General features: G+C 39.3%; 1 protein-coding gene across 4 annotated transcripts in view; it reads right to left on the bottom strand.

The window, feature by feature from the left end:
• Positions 1-19,302, bottom strand: part of SLCO5A1 (solute carrier organic anion transporter family member 5A1) — a 171,914-nt gene that overhangs the window by 8,810 nt on the left and 143,802 nt on the right. For 3 of the 4 annotated variants that reach the window (XM_060200476.1, XM_007527185.2, XM_007527192.2), the window contains 3 exons: positions 6,215-6,374; positions 3,681-3,922; positions 1,698-1,762 (listed from right to left, as the gene is read on the bottom strand). In XM_060200476.1, the coding sequence (XP_060056459.1) occupies positions 1,698-1,762; positions 3,681-3,922; positions 6,215-6,374 (467 nt within the window). The remainder of the gene's footprint in view (positions 1-1,697; positions 1,763-3,680; positions 3,923-6,214; positions 6,375-19,302) is intronic. The other variant, XR_009552133.1, reaches the window with a different exon arrangement.

The raw sequence follows: 19,302 nt of genomic DNA, 5'->3' as shown, positions 1-19,302 counted from the left end.
CTCCCCCTCTCTGTCTTCCCTTCCTCTCTCCATTTCTCTCTGTCCTATCCAACAACGACAACAACAATAATAATAACTACAACAATAAAACAACAAGGGCAACAAAAGGGAATAAATAAATTAAATTAAATTAATAAAAAAATCTTTTGCATAACCACTATACTATCTCCCCAACCCTAGAGATACATTTCTAAACACTTGGTGTTCACTTAAACAGGGTTTGCTGGCAATTAAAATTTTAAAATATCAAAGCACTTATAACTCTTTTTTCTACTTTGAAATTTAGGGAAATAGAAATTGTTTTTATTCATCCAGCATATTTTTATATCAAGAGAACATGAGTTAAGATTAACTAAATACTGAATACCTCAGACGTTTTCTCTGCACTTTTTCCTGATGCTGTTGGCCCCTGTTAATTTCTCTTTCCCTCTGGATCCATATCAAGTCAACCAGATTCTATGGCACTAGAGATAAGCTGAGCAAATAAGAGACGGTTTTTCTTTTTCTATCCAACTTCCCCTCAGTTACACAGATTTTCTTCTTCAAAATAACACTTTTAGCTTTTAATGAGAAGTGCAAGGCAAACTTGTAACCACTTCAAAGTGTATCAGAACTTCTTTTTTCTTTTTGCCAGCATGTTTTGAACAATTGTATCTTCAAAGTCTTCTTGGTACTAAAAAGCAATCACCCACTAAATGCAACTGAAAGTCTTTGAGACTTCATTGGGAATTGTTCTTTCTCTAACTGGACCATCAACCACAGTGAATGACAAGTTGAGAATTCCAGAGAGGCTTAATGTTTGAAAGACTTGGACAATGCCATGTAAAAAGTGTTTCACCCCTCAAGTCTGAAAAATTTAAAAAATTGAATCAAAATACAAATTCTTTTTTGTCCTTTGGACAATAGCACTGATGGGATGTAGGGGTGGGGGGTGGAGATGGGGATAACAGCTGAAGAAAATGACAGGCTGAAAAATATGCTTGATAAGGAGGAACTCAATTAAAAATACACTGAAAATGGTCAAGTGAATGGATTATTTCACATTTCATTTCTTATGCATTGTCCAAAGATGTCATAGGGTGATGTGCAGTGTTCATAAGAATCAGAACAAAATTCTTAGTGTCCAAATGAACTCTGAGATTTGCCTTGCTGACAGAGCACTAACAAGTTTCTCTTACTAACAAGCTTCTCTTGCTAATAAGTCCCTGTCAATTTGAAGGTATTTTTTTCTTGGTTCAAGATTTTTTATTTCTTTTCTTCAGCTATACTCTGCCCAGTCCAATATAAATCACTGGAATGAAGTAAGGAATTTAAATTTCCACAAATAAGATGATCTTCAATTCCTAACTCTTTGATGTGAGAAAGCATGAAGAGATAAAAATGATCACAAGCTCATCTCAATCTTTTAGTTCAATGTATCTCATTGTGTAAAATTCTCTGGGGGAATTTATCCCAAGCATATGCTCAAAGAGAAAAAGAAACTGATTTAAAGTCAGCTTAGTTTTATTTCATTAAATGACAGAACTGGCTAACTCTAGTTCATATCAGCAAAAAAGGAAACGGTGCCCTCAACTAACCTGTAGAATGCTAGCAACTATATGGTGACAAATGACTCAATTGCTATTTTAAAAGGACAATGAAAACCTGTCATCTGCTAAGAGGAACTAAGAAACACACTTGGAAATTTAAGAACATACCAAGTGTTCGAAGTAAAACAAACTGCATTCCCAACGCAAAAGGTCTCTCCTCCTCTTCTACAGACCTAAGGTGGAAGAGGGGGGGGGGGAGAAACGTTTTTAAATAGTGGTCTCAAGAAAATGAATGTCAAGTTAAATCTGTTTATGGCCGAGCCAGGAACTAAATAAACACTATACCAAAGTATTTTAATTCCAGAACTTATTAACAATAGTCAAGGAAGACTACTGGTGGCTAAATCAGTGAAGAAAGGTCTCCCCAATGAAAACTCCAGAGAAACTGATTGACTGTGTGACTAGTATTCTATGTAAATTCCACTGGTGCTGGAAGGTGAAAGAAAGATTTGTGATAAAAAGCCAGACATGACTCTGATCTTCTAAAATCATTTTTTTCGTTACAGTGTTTTTATCTTAATCACTGTATTATTTTTCATTTTTCACAAATGTGAAAAATCGCTATCATAATTGCTCAAGAAAAAAATATAGAGAAAAAAATGTCCTAGTAAAAAAATGTATAGGCCTCAAGTCAAAAATTACAGAGTGAATTCTTCTTATCCTATGGCTTTCTTCTTTTCCTAAAACTTGTGCTCAGAGTAATTCCCACATGGCATGAAGACTGGAGTCTATTAGTTTTCTAATTAGCAAAGATTAAAGGTCTGTTTTATTGATATTTTGTAGTAGGAGTCAATTGGTGACTTGCTGTATGTAAACGTTATAAAGCAGGCAGCCAATATCTGTATTATTTAATATCTCTTATAGATTTAAATTCAAAGGATTAGATAATTTAACTGAGTGTGTTAATAATGAGCCTTATTCTTTAAATGATGAAGTAGCTTATCCTTCCCAGCCCATCCAATAGAGTTCTGGGTATATAATGTAAACTTCCTCAGAACTTGCCATCTTTTCTCAACCCATTTTCTCACAGCAGTTTACCCAGTGCCGCACACATAACTGTTACTCCATAAACATCTACTGATAGAAAGATTGAACAAATAAGCCTACAGTCCTTTTGTGTGCTGTTATCTTAGCCTCAAGGACCAAATTGGCTGGGAACCATCTAACTTAGAAAGCCAAGGAAGGACAGACAAGATATGCAAAATTGCCCATCGACCCTGTGAAGTCACCTCTGCAGGTGCTAGCACTGTGGGGTGCAGAGGAGGAAGACAAAAAAAGAGAGTAAGGATTGACTCTATTTCCTCACCTGTTCATGGGCATGCTCTATTTTACGGGCATGCTCTCCTGTCTTTACCACAACATTCTTTTTCTTCCTTTACCCTCTGCAACTCTTACTGCCAAGATCTACATACTGATATAAATGTACTGGTCTCAACATTTCTTAATAGAACTTCCACTAAGGTAATGCTTATGTTCTTGTATACACAAAACACATACACATGGGATATATAACATGCATAAAAGTACAGAGTCAACAACTGAAAAATCACATTCCCCAGTCTGCCCTATCCTTGATTCAACTCCAAAGTTTTTTTTCTGATGTAAAATTAACAAAACCAGCATTTGGAACTGCAGGCCCAGCATAAACTTTCACTGATGCTGGAGGTACTAATTATCTACAAGGTTGGAGATAATCTTCTTTGCTGTGTACATGATTTAGCAGCTTCACCAAAAGACTTCCTGCCTCCTCTGGGGCCAGATTTCTTGTAGCTGACAGTGAGGGTTTTCAGTTCCTTATGTTTAACATTTTAGGGCAGAGGCCTGAGGCACCAAAGGCACCAACAAGAAGTTGTACTAAATTGTCAGACTAGAATCCATCTGAATTACAAAGCTCTGCACTATGGCATAACACAACATTCTTTCGCCTTCGCATCATGTGATGACTTCTCTCCAAAATTCATCAATCAGACATTCCTGCACTAACTAATTTTGATTCTCTCTTTGCTTTACCACATCAAAGCCCTGTTCTGGATAGGTATTTGAGCAATTATGAGTGTATAACCCACCCTAGAAGTTGAATGTTGTTCTCACCTGAGTGTTACTATGATGGCTGAGGGTTGGGCACATGCTGTGATGAAGGTGACTATGAAAAGAAAAATTAAGAACGGGATGAGGGTGTTACAAGTCCGTTTACACTTCCCAGACACAGCATAGCCATTCTCGTTGAGATATGTTTTGACAATAACCACGCGGAGCTGACTGCGCTGTCCCACTGTGGGCGGAGTGATCACTTGTCGGCTTTGGACACAGGTGCATTCTGTGTAATTCCTTATCTAAGTGATAACAAAGATCAATTGCATGCCAATCAAAATTAAGCATAGGAATATTAAAACAAAGTTAAGTTAAAATGCTCCAAAAAATCATTCTAGTACTTAGAAAAGCACAAAACATTTCATTTAAAAATATCTTTCTTGGGGTTGGATAGTGGCCCACCTGGTTGAGCGCCCATGTTACAATGCACAAGGACCCAGGTTCAAGCCCTCAGTCCCCACCACAGAGGTAAAACTTTCTGAGTGGTGAAGCAGTACTGCAGGTGTCTGTCTCTATTCTATCTCCCCTTCCCTCGTGATTTTTATCTCTATCCAATAAATAAATAAGGATAGTAAAAATTAAATATATATATCTTTCTTACTGTTATCAAGAGGGGGATCCATAGTGTACAGTTAACAATACAAAAATCTCTCATTTTTTAAAATTTTAATGGCAGAAGAATACACACACACACATACACACACACACACACACACTGACAAGAGCAGTACTGAACTCTACATTATGATGGTGCTGATGATTAAATATAGGATCTTTGGGGGCTCAGACATCAAAGACTGGTGCTATTTTCCTGGCTGTCAATTTTTTTAAATCTCAGCTTTTTTTTTTTCAGAAGCTCTCAATAATTAATTGTATGACAGTCATATTCTGTTTGCTTGCTTCAACTGCTGCTTAACTCTTGAGCCTTCTGATTCGGGAAGGCCCTCAAAACAGAAGCTGATCCCTATTTGTACTTGTGCTTCCTAGATCACCTAGCATAACTCTGAGCCAGAGAAGGAACTAAAGTAAATATCTGACAAATAAATGGAGAAAATTCATAATGCAACTGTCATGATTTTCAGGGTCAATAACAGTGAGTATATTCTTGGTTCTTTCTTTTGAAATGAGCTAATTCAAGGACTTAAAATCTGTTGTGAAACAAATAATTAACCTTCCTGCCTGGTATGTTTCTTTTACTAAATGGCTGTCAGTTGAACTCTGTCACTGTGACCTCTCAAACACTTACAGCAGTGATAGAAACAAATATAATAATGGTACTGTCTGTACTTAAGGAACTGCTAGAATTTTCTTAAGAATAAAGGTTGTGGGGAGCTGCACAGTAGCACAGCGGGTTAGGTGCACATGGTGTAAGGACCCTGATTCAAGCCCCCAGCTCCCCACCTGTAGGGGGTCGCTTTGCAAGCAGTGAAGCAGGTCTGCAGGTGTCTATCTTTCTCTCTTCCTCTCTGTCTTCTCCTCCTCCCTCGATTTCTCTCTACCCTATCCAACAACAACAGCTATGACAACAATAATAACAACTACAACAAATATAACAACAAGGGCAACAAAATGGGAAAAATGGCCTCCAGAAGCAGTGGATTCGTAGTGCAGGCACCAAGCCTCAACGATAACACTGGAGGCAAAAAAAAAAAAAAAAAAAGAATAAAGGTTGTGCACAGGTCACTAGCTCACTCTCCAGTAAGGACTTGGCCAACAAGAACGATGTTACGGTCTCTTAACTCATCACACTGGAGTTCACTCATTTTATAATGGGGAGGAAGTGACAAGAATTCTTGTTTTATCACAACAGATTCAAACTCAGAAATCATATATGACATCCCTAAAACATGCCATTGATGATGATATTATCCCTTATCACCAGCACAGAATAAGCAAATGTACCTTAACCTTTGAATTTAAAGACGCTTCCTGCAAGCTATTTTTGTGCAAAGGATAAAACCCAATAACAACTATGGAAACCCTCTCCCACAGCATTTACAACCTATTTATAATTCACGGGGAAAGAAATTCTCAATATAGCCTATTCTTGAACTGACTGGAATATCTTTACTCTGAAGGCATTTTTTTAATCGCCTGAACTGATTGTCTATGAGAAATGGTCACTGCCCATCTTCGCAGACTCATCAGGGGAGAAGTACTCCAATTTCTCTGATAAGCATCCAGTGTAGTCATCTTGACCTTCAGATTTCTCACAAGGGAACTGACAGTACAGGTGAGAAGCTTAACACTCAACCTTCTCAAGTTTCACCAAGCCCACCCCATAATAAAAAGCTGATATGCAGGCAAATCACTATACCCCAAAGCTTCAATCATCCCAGGGAGGGACAAGGGAGGACAATGACAGTACTGCACAATTTTCCTTCTGTGGACTGTTGTCTGAAGGAATTTTGTAGGTTATTCCAAGTTTCTTGAGAAGGGATAATAAAGTCATATATTTGCATGTGAATTCCAACACTTCCTTGTCACAGGATACTAGGTGAACAACAGTATAGGAACTGAAGGCATATACTCACCCCAGTGCTAACATTACCGCTAGTGATGCAGCCTGCCAAACAAGGGTTAAAGTATGTAATCCCATCGGATCCACAAACTGGCTTATACTCATGGATTCTACAACCACAATTAACATTGCAGCTTCCTGTCAGATTCCTATGCGGCATGGTGAGGGAAGGCCTACAGAAGAAAAGAAACAGACCGTAAGCAACACTTATCATAGTAAACAGAGTGGGAAAGTTCCTGACATTATGTGATTTTTTTCATTTTAGAGAAGATTACCTATTAAATCAAAACTATGGTGCTGTGAAGTAGAAACCCCAGATAATTATTATAATGATTATATTAATAATGAGTAAAGTTTAGTTGTTTCTTTGTTTCTTTTAACTAGAGCCATGCTCAGCCCTGGCTCCTGGTGGTGCTAGGGATTAAACCTGGGCCTTTAGGACCTCAAGCATGAAAGTCTCTGCAGAACCATTATGCTTTTTCTCCCACACCCAGATAAGTATTTTTTATGAATTAATTAATTTATATGTATTTTGTTAAGACAAAATACATATAAAATTTTCAGTTTGAGACCAGGTGGTGGCACACATTACAGTGCGCAAGGACCCGGGTTCAAGCCCCTGGTCCCCACCTGCAGGGGGCAAGCTTCACAAGTGGTGAAGCAGGGCTGCAAGGTGTCTCTCTGTCTCTTTCTCTCTCTCTCTCTCTCCCATCCCTCTCAGTTTCTCTCTGTCTCTATCTAATAATAAGTAAATAAATAAAAAAGAAGTTTAAAGTTTCAGTTTCTGAATATTATAGATTCAGTACTTTTGTGTCAAGTTACCTGTCCTGCCTAAATTGTACACTACATTTTGGCTCTGTGGACCCAGTTTCAACATCTGGACTCAGCTGCCCCTGTTCTTGCATATGTATGTATTTACCTTAGATGTTAAGAGTTTATGTCTTAACACATTTGGGTCTCAACTTCTTTAACTGTAAAATGTAGAAACTACTCTTTTTAATGCCACAGCAGCTACCTCATAATGAAGTAATTAGCTTGGAACTCATCAATCACAGAATGCAACGCAGTTTCTTTTGATCAAGAACATTAACTTTCCTAGAATAAATTATCCAAAAGAAAAAAAAAAGACAGGAAACTCCAGAAAATCAAAAGGACATGATCTTCAAAGTTCAGGAATCACATCAATAGACTGAGTCAACTGACCAGAGAAGAAAGATCAAACAGCTCTTCACTCATGAAGGCCGAGCTGTGGCTTCACAGTCAAATGGTGTGGGCTTTGATTTCCCATGAGATTTTAACTCATGAGACTAAGTAAAAGAACAACAACAAAAAAATACACAGTAAGAAAAGCTATAGTAAAATCAATTCAGACAAGTATAAAAGGGTCGGGGGAGGGGAGACAAGTTAGGATATAGGACTTGGGAGAGACAAGAGAGGCAAGAAGGTAGCAAGGTGGAGAAAGACTCCTGCAAAATTAAAAAGTTTTTAGACCATTCACACTTTTTAAATTTCTTTTCCATTAGCTATTACTTTTATTAACATTAAATTTATTCACTTTATTGGGGGAGTTAATGGTTTTCAATACAGTGGTTGACCCTTGCCCTCCTCCACACCTTCTTTTGTAACCATCATTTTTAGATGCCACTGATGAAATCCTGTTCCTAAAGTTAGCAGCAGTGAAGCAGGCCTGCAGGTGCCTGTCTTTCTCTCCCCGCCTCTGTCTTCCCTTCCTCTCTCAATATCTGTCCTATCCAACAACTACAACAGCAGCAACAATGGAAAAAAGATGGCTGCCAAGAGCAGTGGATTTGTAGTGCAGGCACCGAGCTCCAACAATAACCCTGGAAGCAAAAAAAAAAATTGAAGATTCAAGCAGATAGCACCATCAAAGTTCATATAGGTAGTAGGAATCAGAGCTAAATTTAAACCCATTATCTTTGTCCTCACAAACTGTAGCGTCAAACCCTATCCACTAGAGTAACTGTCCATAGTTTTCTCAAGCATACTAGGTCTTACGGTGGCTCATCCTGCTCCTTCTTCCTGCAGAAGTTTCTAATACAGTTTTTCTGATATTCAGCTTTCAGTCTTCTTCTAGCGTTTGCCCTTCTTCCGTAGCCAGTCAACAGCGTCAGGTTGAGCCTGATGTAAAGTTTCGAGACCTCCTTTAAATCCGGAGAGGTGGCAGTCGTTGACTATGTGGGTCATAGTCTGTCTGTAGCCGCAGGGGCAGTTCGGGTCGTCTCTGGCTCCCCAGCGATGGAACATAGCGGCGCACTGGCCATGGCCTGTTCGATAGCGTGATTCTGAGCACTAGAGTCAGAAAGTGCTGACTAAGACCCCATATCTACCACTCACAAATGAGGTGAGCCAATTTAAAGAGATTTTACATTTGTAAGATTATAGACCTTACTGTCCATGCTGCATGGTTGCTAGAAGGCTTGAATAAGTAAATGAATGTCCAGGGTCCAGCACTGCAGTTAGCAAATAATATGCACAGGAAAATCTGTGCTTTCTTTGTCAATGTAGGATGGGGGCACTAGCAAACAACACTGGTACAATGATAAAAATCAAGAGGACAAAAGGCATTCAGGAAGATTTTCTTTCCAGAAGGAAGATGTAACTTTATTTATTTTCTTTTTTTCTTCTTCTCCTTCTCCTTCTTCTCCTTCTCCTCCTCCTCCTTCTCCTTTCCCTTCCTCTTCCTCTCCTCCTCCTCCTCCTCCTTCTTCTTCTTTTTTTTTTTTTTCGCCTGCAGGATTATCTCTGGGCCTTGGTGCCAGCACTACGAATCCACTGGTCTTGTCGGCCATTTTTTCCATTTGTTGTTGTTGGATAGGACAGATATAAATTGAGAGGGGATGAGAAGACAGAGAGGGGAAGAGGAGACACCTACAGACCTGCTTCACCACTTGTGAAGTGACGCCCCTACAGGTAGGGAGCTGGGGGTTCCTGGTTTCACACTATGTGCACTTAACCTGGTGTGCCATTGCCCAAGTCCCCTTTATTTATTTTATTTCTTCTCATATTTTACCAGAGCACTGCTCATTTCTGGCTTATGGCGGTGTGGAGGATTGAACCTGAGACTTCAGAGTCTCAGGCATGAGAATCTCTTTGTATAGCCATTATCTATCACTGGAAGATGTAACTTTTAACTGTATTCCTACATAAAATAATTAGATTGAGATCTAGGTTCATACCTGTACATTATAGTAGCTATTTGAATTTTTATGCCTACTTTTTTTTTTAGTCCATTGGTGATCGTTCCCCTCTTGACTGTAGATAACAGGAGGTAGAAAATCAATTTCCTATACTTTTCAGAAAATTTCTTTAAAATCAATAATATAATGAATTAGATTTTTGAATAGTGCTTAACTAAAACCATTGGTAGGTCAAGGGCCAGGATACATGGATGAAAGGGATGGAGGGCTTAATTAAAGGGGTTAGCAGGGACCTGGCCAGAAATGCTAAGTATCCAAGGCTAGCAGTGGTGTGCTATCCAAACACACCAAATGGCAGGGTAGCAAGATTCAGAGCAGTGACAAGGATGATGAGATGCATCTATGGGAAATAGTGGTGAAGGTCTGAATTCGTGGATTCCTATAGTCTTGATATTGGAGGGCAATAAAACCATAACTTTTGGAGTATGTCCCCAAATCGGTGATTCTAGACTTGAATGGAACTGGTGGCACACTGACAAACATTGAATACAGAAAATGTTCCTGAATCATTTTAGAACTCAAGCAGTTACCATAGGGAAAAAGTGGCCCAAGTAGCTCGAGTAACAAAATCAAATGAGGATATAATAGATTTTAGTTTCTGATCGAAGAGATGACAATTAATGCAAGATAAATACCGAACAAATGACTCAATAGTTTCTCAAAACATGGTGCTGATGATAAATTCTATGAATGGTTATTTTAAAAAAATAATTGAAGAAAAGATAGAGTAAGAAGCAATAATTTACATTATACAATGTGTTTATATAAAGTAATACTTATGTCACTTTTGCAACCAAAGAGCCACGGTTCTTTGGCTATAAGGTGATTAGGATGCACCTGTGTGAAATACAGTTCAGCAGACACACAAGGGAAGCAAAATACATTTTCCTAATTAAAACTACAGGGAAATTGTGGGTGTTGAGAATATAATTACTTGAGTTGGAACTGGGCCAGGATATTAATTAGAATTCCTAGGATATTTTTATAATGAAAAAGCATGAGTCTGAAATCTGAATTTTTTTTCTTTTGTTTTTCTTTTTTTTTATTTGATCTACAGTGGTTAGAATGCTTAACAAGCCTATTAACTTATAGTCTTATAAATCACTATTTAATCAATATGAGAAGGGGGAAAGTATCCTCTAAAAAATGTCTAAATGTACAGTATATTAATATACACTGTAGGCACAATGTTGAACAACAAGGCTCTGAAGTTTACCTTGCTTTACTTAAATATCATATCTATTGATTAATAACTCTCTAGTTCCAAAAATACTTGTGTATACCTATGTTAATAGCAGCACAATTTGTAATAACCAAAACCTGGAAGCAACCCAGGTGTCCAACAACAGATGAGTGGCTGAGCAAGTTGTGGTCTATATACACAATGGAATACTACTCAGCTGTAAAAAATGGTGAATTCACCTTCTTCACCCCATCTTGGAAGGAGCTTGAAGAAATCATAATAAATGAAATAAGTCAGAAACAGAAGGATGAATATGGGATGATCTCACTCATAGAAGGTGAAAAACAAGATCAGAAGGGAAAACACTAAGCAAAACTTGGACTGGAATTGGTGTATTGCATCAAAGTAAAAGACTCTGGGACAAGGGGTCCTGGAACATGATGGCAGAGGAGGACCTAGTGGGGACTGAATTGTTATGTGGAAAACTGGGAAATGTTATGCATATGCAAACTACTGTATTTTACTGTCAACTATAAACCATTAATCCCCAAATAAAGAAATAAAAATAATAAATATCATATCTGTTGATTAGTAACATTTCCCCTTCTCCTTCGCTCCTGATTGAATACCATGCCACTCTTTGTTTCTATGCCTTTAACAGTTTTAGGTACCTCATAGTGATGGAATCATGCAGTTTTTATCTTTCTCCACCCCAATTTTATTTATTTTATATTAATGAGAGATACAGAGAGGAAGACTAGAGCACTACTCAGCTCTGGCTTATAGTGGTGCTGGGGACTGAACCTGGGACCTCAGAACCTCAGGCATGAGAGTCTTTCACATAACTATTATGCTGTCTCCCCATGCCAACCTAGCTTTCCCAATGTGACAACATAGATGAAATTTGAGGGCATTGTATTAAGTACACAGGTTCAATCCCCAGCACCACCATAAGTCAGAGCTGAGTAGTGCTCTAGTCTTCCTCTCTGTTTCTCTCACTAATATAAAATAAATAAAATTGGGGTGGGGGAGATAACATAATGGTTATACAAAAATACTCTCATACCAGGAGTCGGGTAGGAGCACAGTGGGTTAAGCACAGGTGGCCCAAAGTGCAAGGACCTGCGTAAGGATCCTGGTTTGAGCCCCTGGCTTCCCACCTGCAGGGGGAGTCACTTCACAAGCAGTGAAGCAGGTCTTCAGGTGTCAATCTTTCTCCCCCCACCTGTCTTCCCCTCCTCTCTCCATTTCTCTCTGTCCTATCCAACAATGATGACATCAATAACAACAACAACAACAACTACAACAATAAAAATATAAGGGCAACAATAAACAAATAAACAAATATATTTTTAAATATTTATTTATTCCCTTTTGTTGCCCTTGTTTTATTGTTGTGGTTATTATTGTTATTATTATTGGTTTAAGCCATGTGCACTTAAACCACTGCACTACCGCCCAACTCCCACAAATATTTTTTAAAAACTATTAAAAAAAAATGAAAAAAAGACTCTCATGACTGAAGCTCCAAAGTCCCAGGTTCAATTCCCCGCACCACCATAAGCCAGAGCTGAACAGTGCTCTGGTGTTTCTCTCTTTCACTCTTCTCTTTGTGTCTCTCAAAGTGGCGCCTTGAACCTGGGTCATTGTGCTTGGTGATATATGTGTGATTAACCGAGTGTAGCACCATCCTGTCCCCCTCATTAAGTTTTTATGTGTTAGAAAATTCAAGAGATGGGAAGATATATAATGGTTATTTCAAAAGACTTTCAGGTCTGAGGCTCTGAGCTCCCAGGTTCAATCCCCAACACCACCCACCATAACCAGAGCTGAGCAGTGCTCCGGTGAAAAAGGAGAGGTGAGGAAAAGAAGAGGAGAGGATAGGAGGGGGGAAGGGAGGGGAGGGGAGGAGAGGAGAGGAAAAGAAGAAGAAATTCAGCTTGTTGTTAAATATGAAACTTAAAAAAAACTTTAATAAGGAAGCCAGGTGGTTGTTTACATGGTAGAGTACACGTGTTACCATGCCTGAAGACTTGAGTTGAAGCCCCTGCCACGCTTGCCTTCCAGGGGTGGGGGTGGGGGTGTAGAGGCTTCACAAGTGTTGCACAGTGCTACAGATATCTCTCTTTCTCTCTGTCATTCATACTCTTAAAAATGAAGGAAGAAGGGGAAAAAAGAAGGAAAGAGGGAAGGAAGGAAGGAAAGAAGGGAGGGAGGGAGGGAGGAAGGAAGGAAGGAAGGAAGGAAGGAAGGAAGGAAGGAAGGAAGGAAGGAAAGGAGGGAGAGGGAAAGACAGACAGACAGACCATGGTAGAGTAGTGCAGGCACCAAGCCCCAGTGATAACCCTGGCCAAAATAATAATAATAAGGAGTTTGCTGATATACTGTGCTTTCTTCTTTGTGCTATTTTTCCTTATTTCAGAATAACTAGGCAATCAAAAATCTGAATTTAGAATCAGAGGAGTGCATCTCATTTTTCTAGTTGTGCAACTTTAAGCCAGCTATTGAATACCTCTGAGTCTCTTTCTCTCCTCACATTTAAAATGAGAAAATGTCATTAGCTACTGAACAATTGCATATTATTTATGGGTTGTGATCCCATTTTCATCTTATATTTCTGAGATAGCAGTACTATTTTTTAAAAAGTGTTTATCTATGTATTTGTTATGGTGGAGATAAAATGAGAAAGAAGAAATACCAGAGCACAATTCCATGCTGGCTTATGATGGTGCTGGGGGTTAAACCTGGGACATTTGGGGTCTCAGGCGTGAAAGTCTGGTGCACTCCCAGCTGTGATTCCCCCAGCTCTCCAGTACCACCACTCACCCACAGTCATGATTAGAAGATGAAAACAAGGAGAGACTAAGGTGTTTTCCATATACCTTACAGTAAATTACAGTCTTCACCTTGCAGATGTAAAAATAAGTATTTAACAGAAAGGTTCAATAATTTGCCCATACCCACACATCTAGTATGTTACAAAACTAAGAGGAAAATCTATACTGGCTGGGAGCCACAGAACAAAAGCAGCATTGTGTTTGTAAGTCAACACTGCAACTTGTAATCTTTCATTTTAAATTGACTGGGAATGATAGAAAACAGTGCACTGCTGAAAGAATGGGTATACGGTTCTGTCACTCTTTCTCTTAAGGAGGCAGTGTGGCATGTGGGTGTGTGCCCACACAAAACGTGTGTTAGAAAGAACACAAAGCCAAAAGTAAAGTAGATCACTGGGGTTTGAGACTGCTGCCCTCTGTATTAACTGATGACTTTGGGCAAATTATTTCATCTCTAAGTCTCCATTTCTTTAATTAAATGGTGGATGATAGAGACCAGGCAGTGGGACATCTGGTAGAGAGAGCCCCTGTGCTACAGTGCACAAGGATCCAGGTTCAAGTCCCCAGCCACCATTTGGAGGGGGAAAAAAACCTCACAAGTGGTGAAGCAAATCTGCAGATGTCGCTCTCTCCGTCTCTATCTCCTCCTTCCCTGTCAATTTCTCTGTCCCTAGCCAGTAAATAAATAAAATATTTTTACATGTGTTGTTTTATTTTTAAAAAGGTGAGTAACAATACACATGGTAGAGAGGTGTTGTAAACACAAGAGACACTCTATACATAAGTGCCAACACCACGCCTGAGTCAAGCAGCTGCCCAACAAAGGCTCCTCTCTTCTTAAATATTTTATTTATTTATTAATGAGAAAGATAGGAGGAGAGAGAGAAAGAACCAGATACTACTCCTCTGGCACATGTGCTGCCAGGGATTGAACTTAGGACCTCATGCTTGAGAGTTCAACACTTTATCCACTGCACCATCTCCCAGACCACCAAAGGCTCCTCTCTTCACTGCCAATGCCTTTATCTTTGTCTTTAGCTTTAGTCAATTTAAAAGAGGAAAGGAAAAAAAAAAAAAAAAAAAACCTCCTTGGAAAAGTCTAGAAATTGTGCAGAGCACCTACCACAAATTGAAAGCAGGCCATGCACAGCACAAGAGGAGAGGCTGACACGCAGCCCAAGTCCCAAAACATGTCACACAGAGGCCACTGATATTCTAAACGTGGCCCATCATTTGAGCAGCTGCACCATCCAAAAGTCCCTGTCCTGATTCAGTTTCAGACTATTTTCTTGGAAGTAAGTTGAACACCTGAAGAATTCATCATAAAAAGTGGGGTTTTACAAAGCAGAACTTGGACTGGAGTTGGTGTACTGCACCAAAGTAAAAGACTCAGCGGGGGTAGAGGGGGGTTGCAGGTCCTGGAACATGATGTCAGAGGAGGACCTAGTGGGGGTTGAATTGTTATGTGGAAAATGGAGAAATGTTACACATGTACAAACTATTGCATTTTACTGTTGACTGTAAACCATTAATCCCCCAATAAGGGAAAAAATAAAATAAAAGTGGGGTTTTTCTTATGTTAATTTATAAGCTCAAATGAAATGAGGCTGCAAACACTTGAATGATTACATCTTTGCAGCAGCTTCCAGTGCTTCTACTCAAATTCTTCTTGAATACAAGTAAATTAGAAGTGCACCATAAGTCATGAATTAAGATCATTATGATGGATATTTACATCAAGTTAGCACTAGTTTCATCTTCACTATGAGTAAGATCTCTGTACAGAGGCTAAGGTCAGACATTCATTCACCATTCAAAGAAGCAAAAGGATCAAACTTTGTATGGTCTAAATGGAAAGAAAGTAAAAACAAGAAACGAATGTGTTAGGAAGTATCAGAGACATTTCTTTATCTTTGTACAGTCCACCCAAATCAAAACAAAACATTTCTTTTTTTTTTCTCAAAGCTAGGCCTCACACATGCACAATTTCTTGCTCCCAAGCTACTTCTTGATTCAGATAAAGACAAAAAGAAAGACAGATATTATAGCACCAGAAACTGGGTGCTGACATTCTCACGTGGTTCCAGAGCTCAAATCTGAGTCTCACACAAGACAAGGCATGTGACATAGGTAATGAGCTATCTCTTGAACACCAAACTGGAAATTATCCTTTGAAACACTTGACTGCTTCACACAAGAAGGTGAAGAATGGAGGAAGGAGACACAGGCTTGTTACTTAATGTGCTTCTGAAGCATTTTAATATTTTAAACACATGTATTTTGCTATAATTATGCTTGTAATATTTTAAACACATGTATTTTGCTATAATTATGCTTGTAACCAGGTATAACATGAACAACAATTTTTCATGTAAGGAACCAAGATTCAACTAATTGCATTTTTTCTCTTTTAGTCACACAACTAGAAAATGATAGTGCCAATTCTTATATTTAAAAAAAATAATACTATGTGCAAGGGCCGGCGTAAGTATCCCGGTTCAATCCCCTGGCTCCCCACCTGCAGGGGAGTCGCTTCATAAGCAGTGAAGCAGGTCTGCAGGTGTCAGTCTTTTTCTGTCTTCCCCTCCACTCTCCATTTCTCTCTGTCCTATCTAACAGCAACATCAATAATAATAACGACGACAACAGAACAAGAGCAACAAAAGGGAATAAATAAACATAAAAAATAAACTTAAAAAAAAAACAATACTACCAGGGGCCTGGTAGTGGTTCACCCAGCTAAGTATACACAGGATGAAGCAGAAGGCCCTACTCAAGGATCCCTGTTTGAGTCCCCACTCCCCCATCTGCAGGGAGGAAGTTTCACAAGCAGTGCAGCAGGTCTGCAAGTGTTCCTCTGTCTCTTTCCCTCTCTAGCTCCCTCTCCCCTCTCAATTTCTCTCTTTCTTTATCCAATAATAAATAGATAAAAAAATAAAGAAAATCAAAACAAAATGATACTACCAGTTGAATTTACTGCCATTTCATAAAATCATGATGTTGTACACCTTGGGCTTCTACAACGATCTAATTCAACAGCTTCTCAATAAAACTGAAAAAGAAAGAATAATACTATCTTTGACAAAGGAGTTTGAGGGAAACTAGGAAAGGAGTTCAAGGAGTCTCTTCTTGGAACCCCTATTTTCTTACTAATGTGAAACACTAGATTGCTTATTTAAAAAAAAAGGGAAAAAAGCAAGACGGTGATAAGATAAAAACCTGAAAAAAGGGTTTCTTTCTTTCTTTCTTTTTAAATAAAATGGCACAACCATCATGGGACATGGGTAAGGACGCTGACTAGGATGAAGTAAATGAATTGCTCAGCAGAGATGACGCCTGCTAAGATTGGAACTCATAAATTTGTAATGGGACCAATGAGCACAATTATATAATTTTCCCAGGAGTTCTAGGAGTTCAGCAGCAGTTGATGAAGACTTGGCAAGACCGATGTGGTATGAAGTAAGGACTTTCAAAATCCTGCCATCTTTTTCATGTGTCAGGCTTGGTGCTATCATTTCTTCCCTGGCCTTTATCTAAAAAATATCCTATGCCTTGCCAGTGTTTCCATTTTATAAATAAAAATAAAAATAAAATAGAGAGATAAACCAATCGGTTATACTAAGAAAAAAATCTTAAGGGGACTTGCACTTTACAAGCTAACAAGACACAGAGTTGTCCTTCTATGTCTTCTGTGAATACCCTTAAAAGAAAGGTAAAATTAAAAGCTGGCAAAGAGAAATGACTAGAGTTGACACCAAATATCATGAAAACCACAGATGAATGAATAGGCACAGTCTTGTGTGAAATGAACAGGTACCAACCAGCTTGGGCCAGGGGTTAGTGTACACCCTGGAGCCTCCACAAAGCTCTGAGTTCCAAGTCAGCAGGTCTAAGAATGAAAAGGTGAGTCTGAAGCTGAAGTAATGATGGGCTCACTGGTCTAAGGGGAGAAAATTGCCTTGGTGGGTCCTCCGTTCTCATCTGTCCGCTTCCAACTTAGAACCCACAAATTCACTGGGAAACGCTTCTCTTAAAGATATTAGAGGGAGTCGGGCTGTAGTGCAGCGGGCTAAGCGCAGGTGGCTCAAAACACAAAGACTGGCATAAGGATCCCAGTTCGAACCCCGGCTCCCCACCTGCAGGGGAGTCGCTTCACAGGCGGTGAAGCAGGTCTGCAGGTGTCTATCTTTCTCTCCTCCTCTCTGTCTTCCCCTCCCTCTCTCCATTTCTCTCTGTCCTATCCAACAACAGCAACAAGAATAATAACTTACAACAATAAAACAACAAGGGCAACAAAAGGGAAAAAATAAACATAAAAAATTAAAAAAAAAAGATATTAGAAGAAATTCACAAAGATAAGCTTCTTATCCAGGTGTTGGCAACTTAGAATAAAACTCCTTCACTCTTGCATTTGGGAGACAAGGAGGGAGGTGGGAGACAGGAAGAGGTGCACAAGACCTCAGCGATGCCTGACTGAAAGTCGTCAACTTGTAAAGCCCAGAATTAACAGAAAAAATGACCTCGGTTGACTTGACCACCAAGCGATTAAATGTAAGGCACAGAGACAAACTTAAAAAATCTTCCAACAATGTTAAGAGATATATGAAGACATTGTTATTCTCCAGACAATATCAGTATGTTATACACAGAGAACACAGCAAAGAAACGCATTCTCAGAACTTCAAAACTACATAAATAATAGACAACAAGGTCTGAAAAATGCTCTCATTACAAAACATAAACAAAATAGAAAAATAAATTAAACATACAGGCAACAACCCTATAACATCTGACTAATAAGAGTTCTGAAAAACACAGGAAAAATGAAGAGGAAAGGATAAGTAAGTTTACAGAAAAGGAAAGCTTCTCTGAGGTCTAAAAAGAAAAAAAAAAGACTTGGGAGTCAGGCAGTAGCACAGTGGGTTAAGCACAAGGACAGGAGGATGGGCTCCCCACCTGCAGGGGAGCTGCTTCACAAGCAGTGAAGCAGGTCTGCAGGTTTTGGGTTGCATTTCGGGGGAGAGAGAAGAGACCTGAGCCCAGTGGGAACACAAATCTTTATTCACGTGGGCACTCCAGAAATGGGCAAGGGCAGAGTGGTTCAGGCCGTGTGGAGCTAGCAAAATGACCGCCTCCCACTAAGCCTACCAGCCCTTGTCTGGGTCTCCTCGCCGCCGAAGACAGGAGAGGAGCAAGAGGGTGAACCCGCAGCAGCAGCGGGCTTTATAGGATAAAAACTGGACGTGGCAAGTTGGGACGGGATTGACTAGAAAACAAGGCACTCCGGGGAGCTAGGGTTTCAGCTCTTGTGGGAAGGGGCAATACCATGCCGGTATCTGCAAAATTACCCAACATGCAGGTGTCTACCTTTCTCTCCCCGTTTTCCCTTCCTCTCTTCATTTCTCTCTGTCCTATCTAACAAGGACGACATCAATAACAGCAACAATAGTAACTACAACAACAATAAAAATAAGGGCAACAAAAGGGAAAATAAATAAATATATATAGAAAAATAGAAGAAAAAAGATTCAAAGGGTTCAGAATACACTGAATGATTAAAGCCCTTGTTCAAGACGTTCGTTAGTTTACTCACGCAAAAAATCCTTATCTAAGGATTTATTTTTATAATTTAAAATAATATTAGATCATTATGATCAGAGGATACCACTATGGCACTGGGAATCAATCTGAGAGCCACAGATATGCAAGACTGATGCTCGCCCGGCTGAGCCATTTCTTTGGTCCGTGCGTTATTTTATGATGGAGATACACTACTATGGAAACTCCTGAGGGCCTCGCATGCTACAGATGATACATAGGAATTCTATGTTTTGTTGTCCTCCTTATAAAGTAGCAAAGTAGA

The sequence above is a fragment of the Erinaceus europaeus genome, chromosome 1 (assembly GCF_950295315.1).
Source record: "Erinaceus europaeus chromosome 1, mEriEur2.1, whole genome shotgun sequence".
Classification (NCBI taxonomy): domain Eukaryota; kingdom Metazoa; phylum Chordata; class Mammalia; order Eulipotyphla; family Erinaceidae; genus Erinaceus; species Erinaceus europaeus.
Note: the sequence above shows the minus strand (reverse complement) of the source record. Positions and strands in the feature narration are given on the sequence as shown.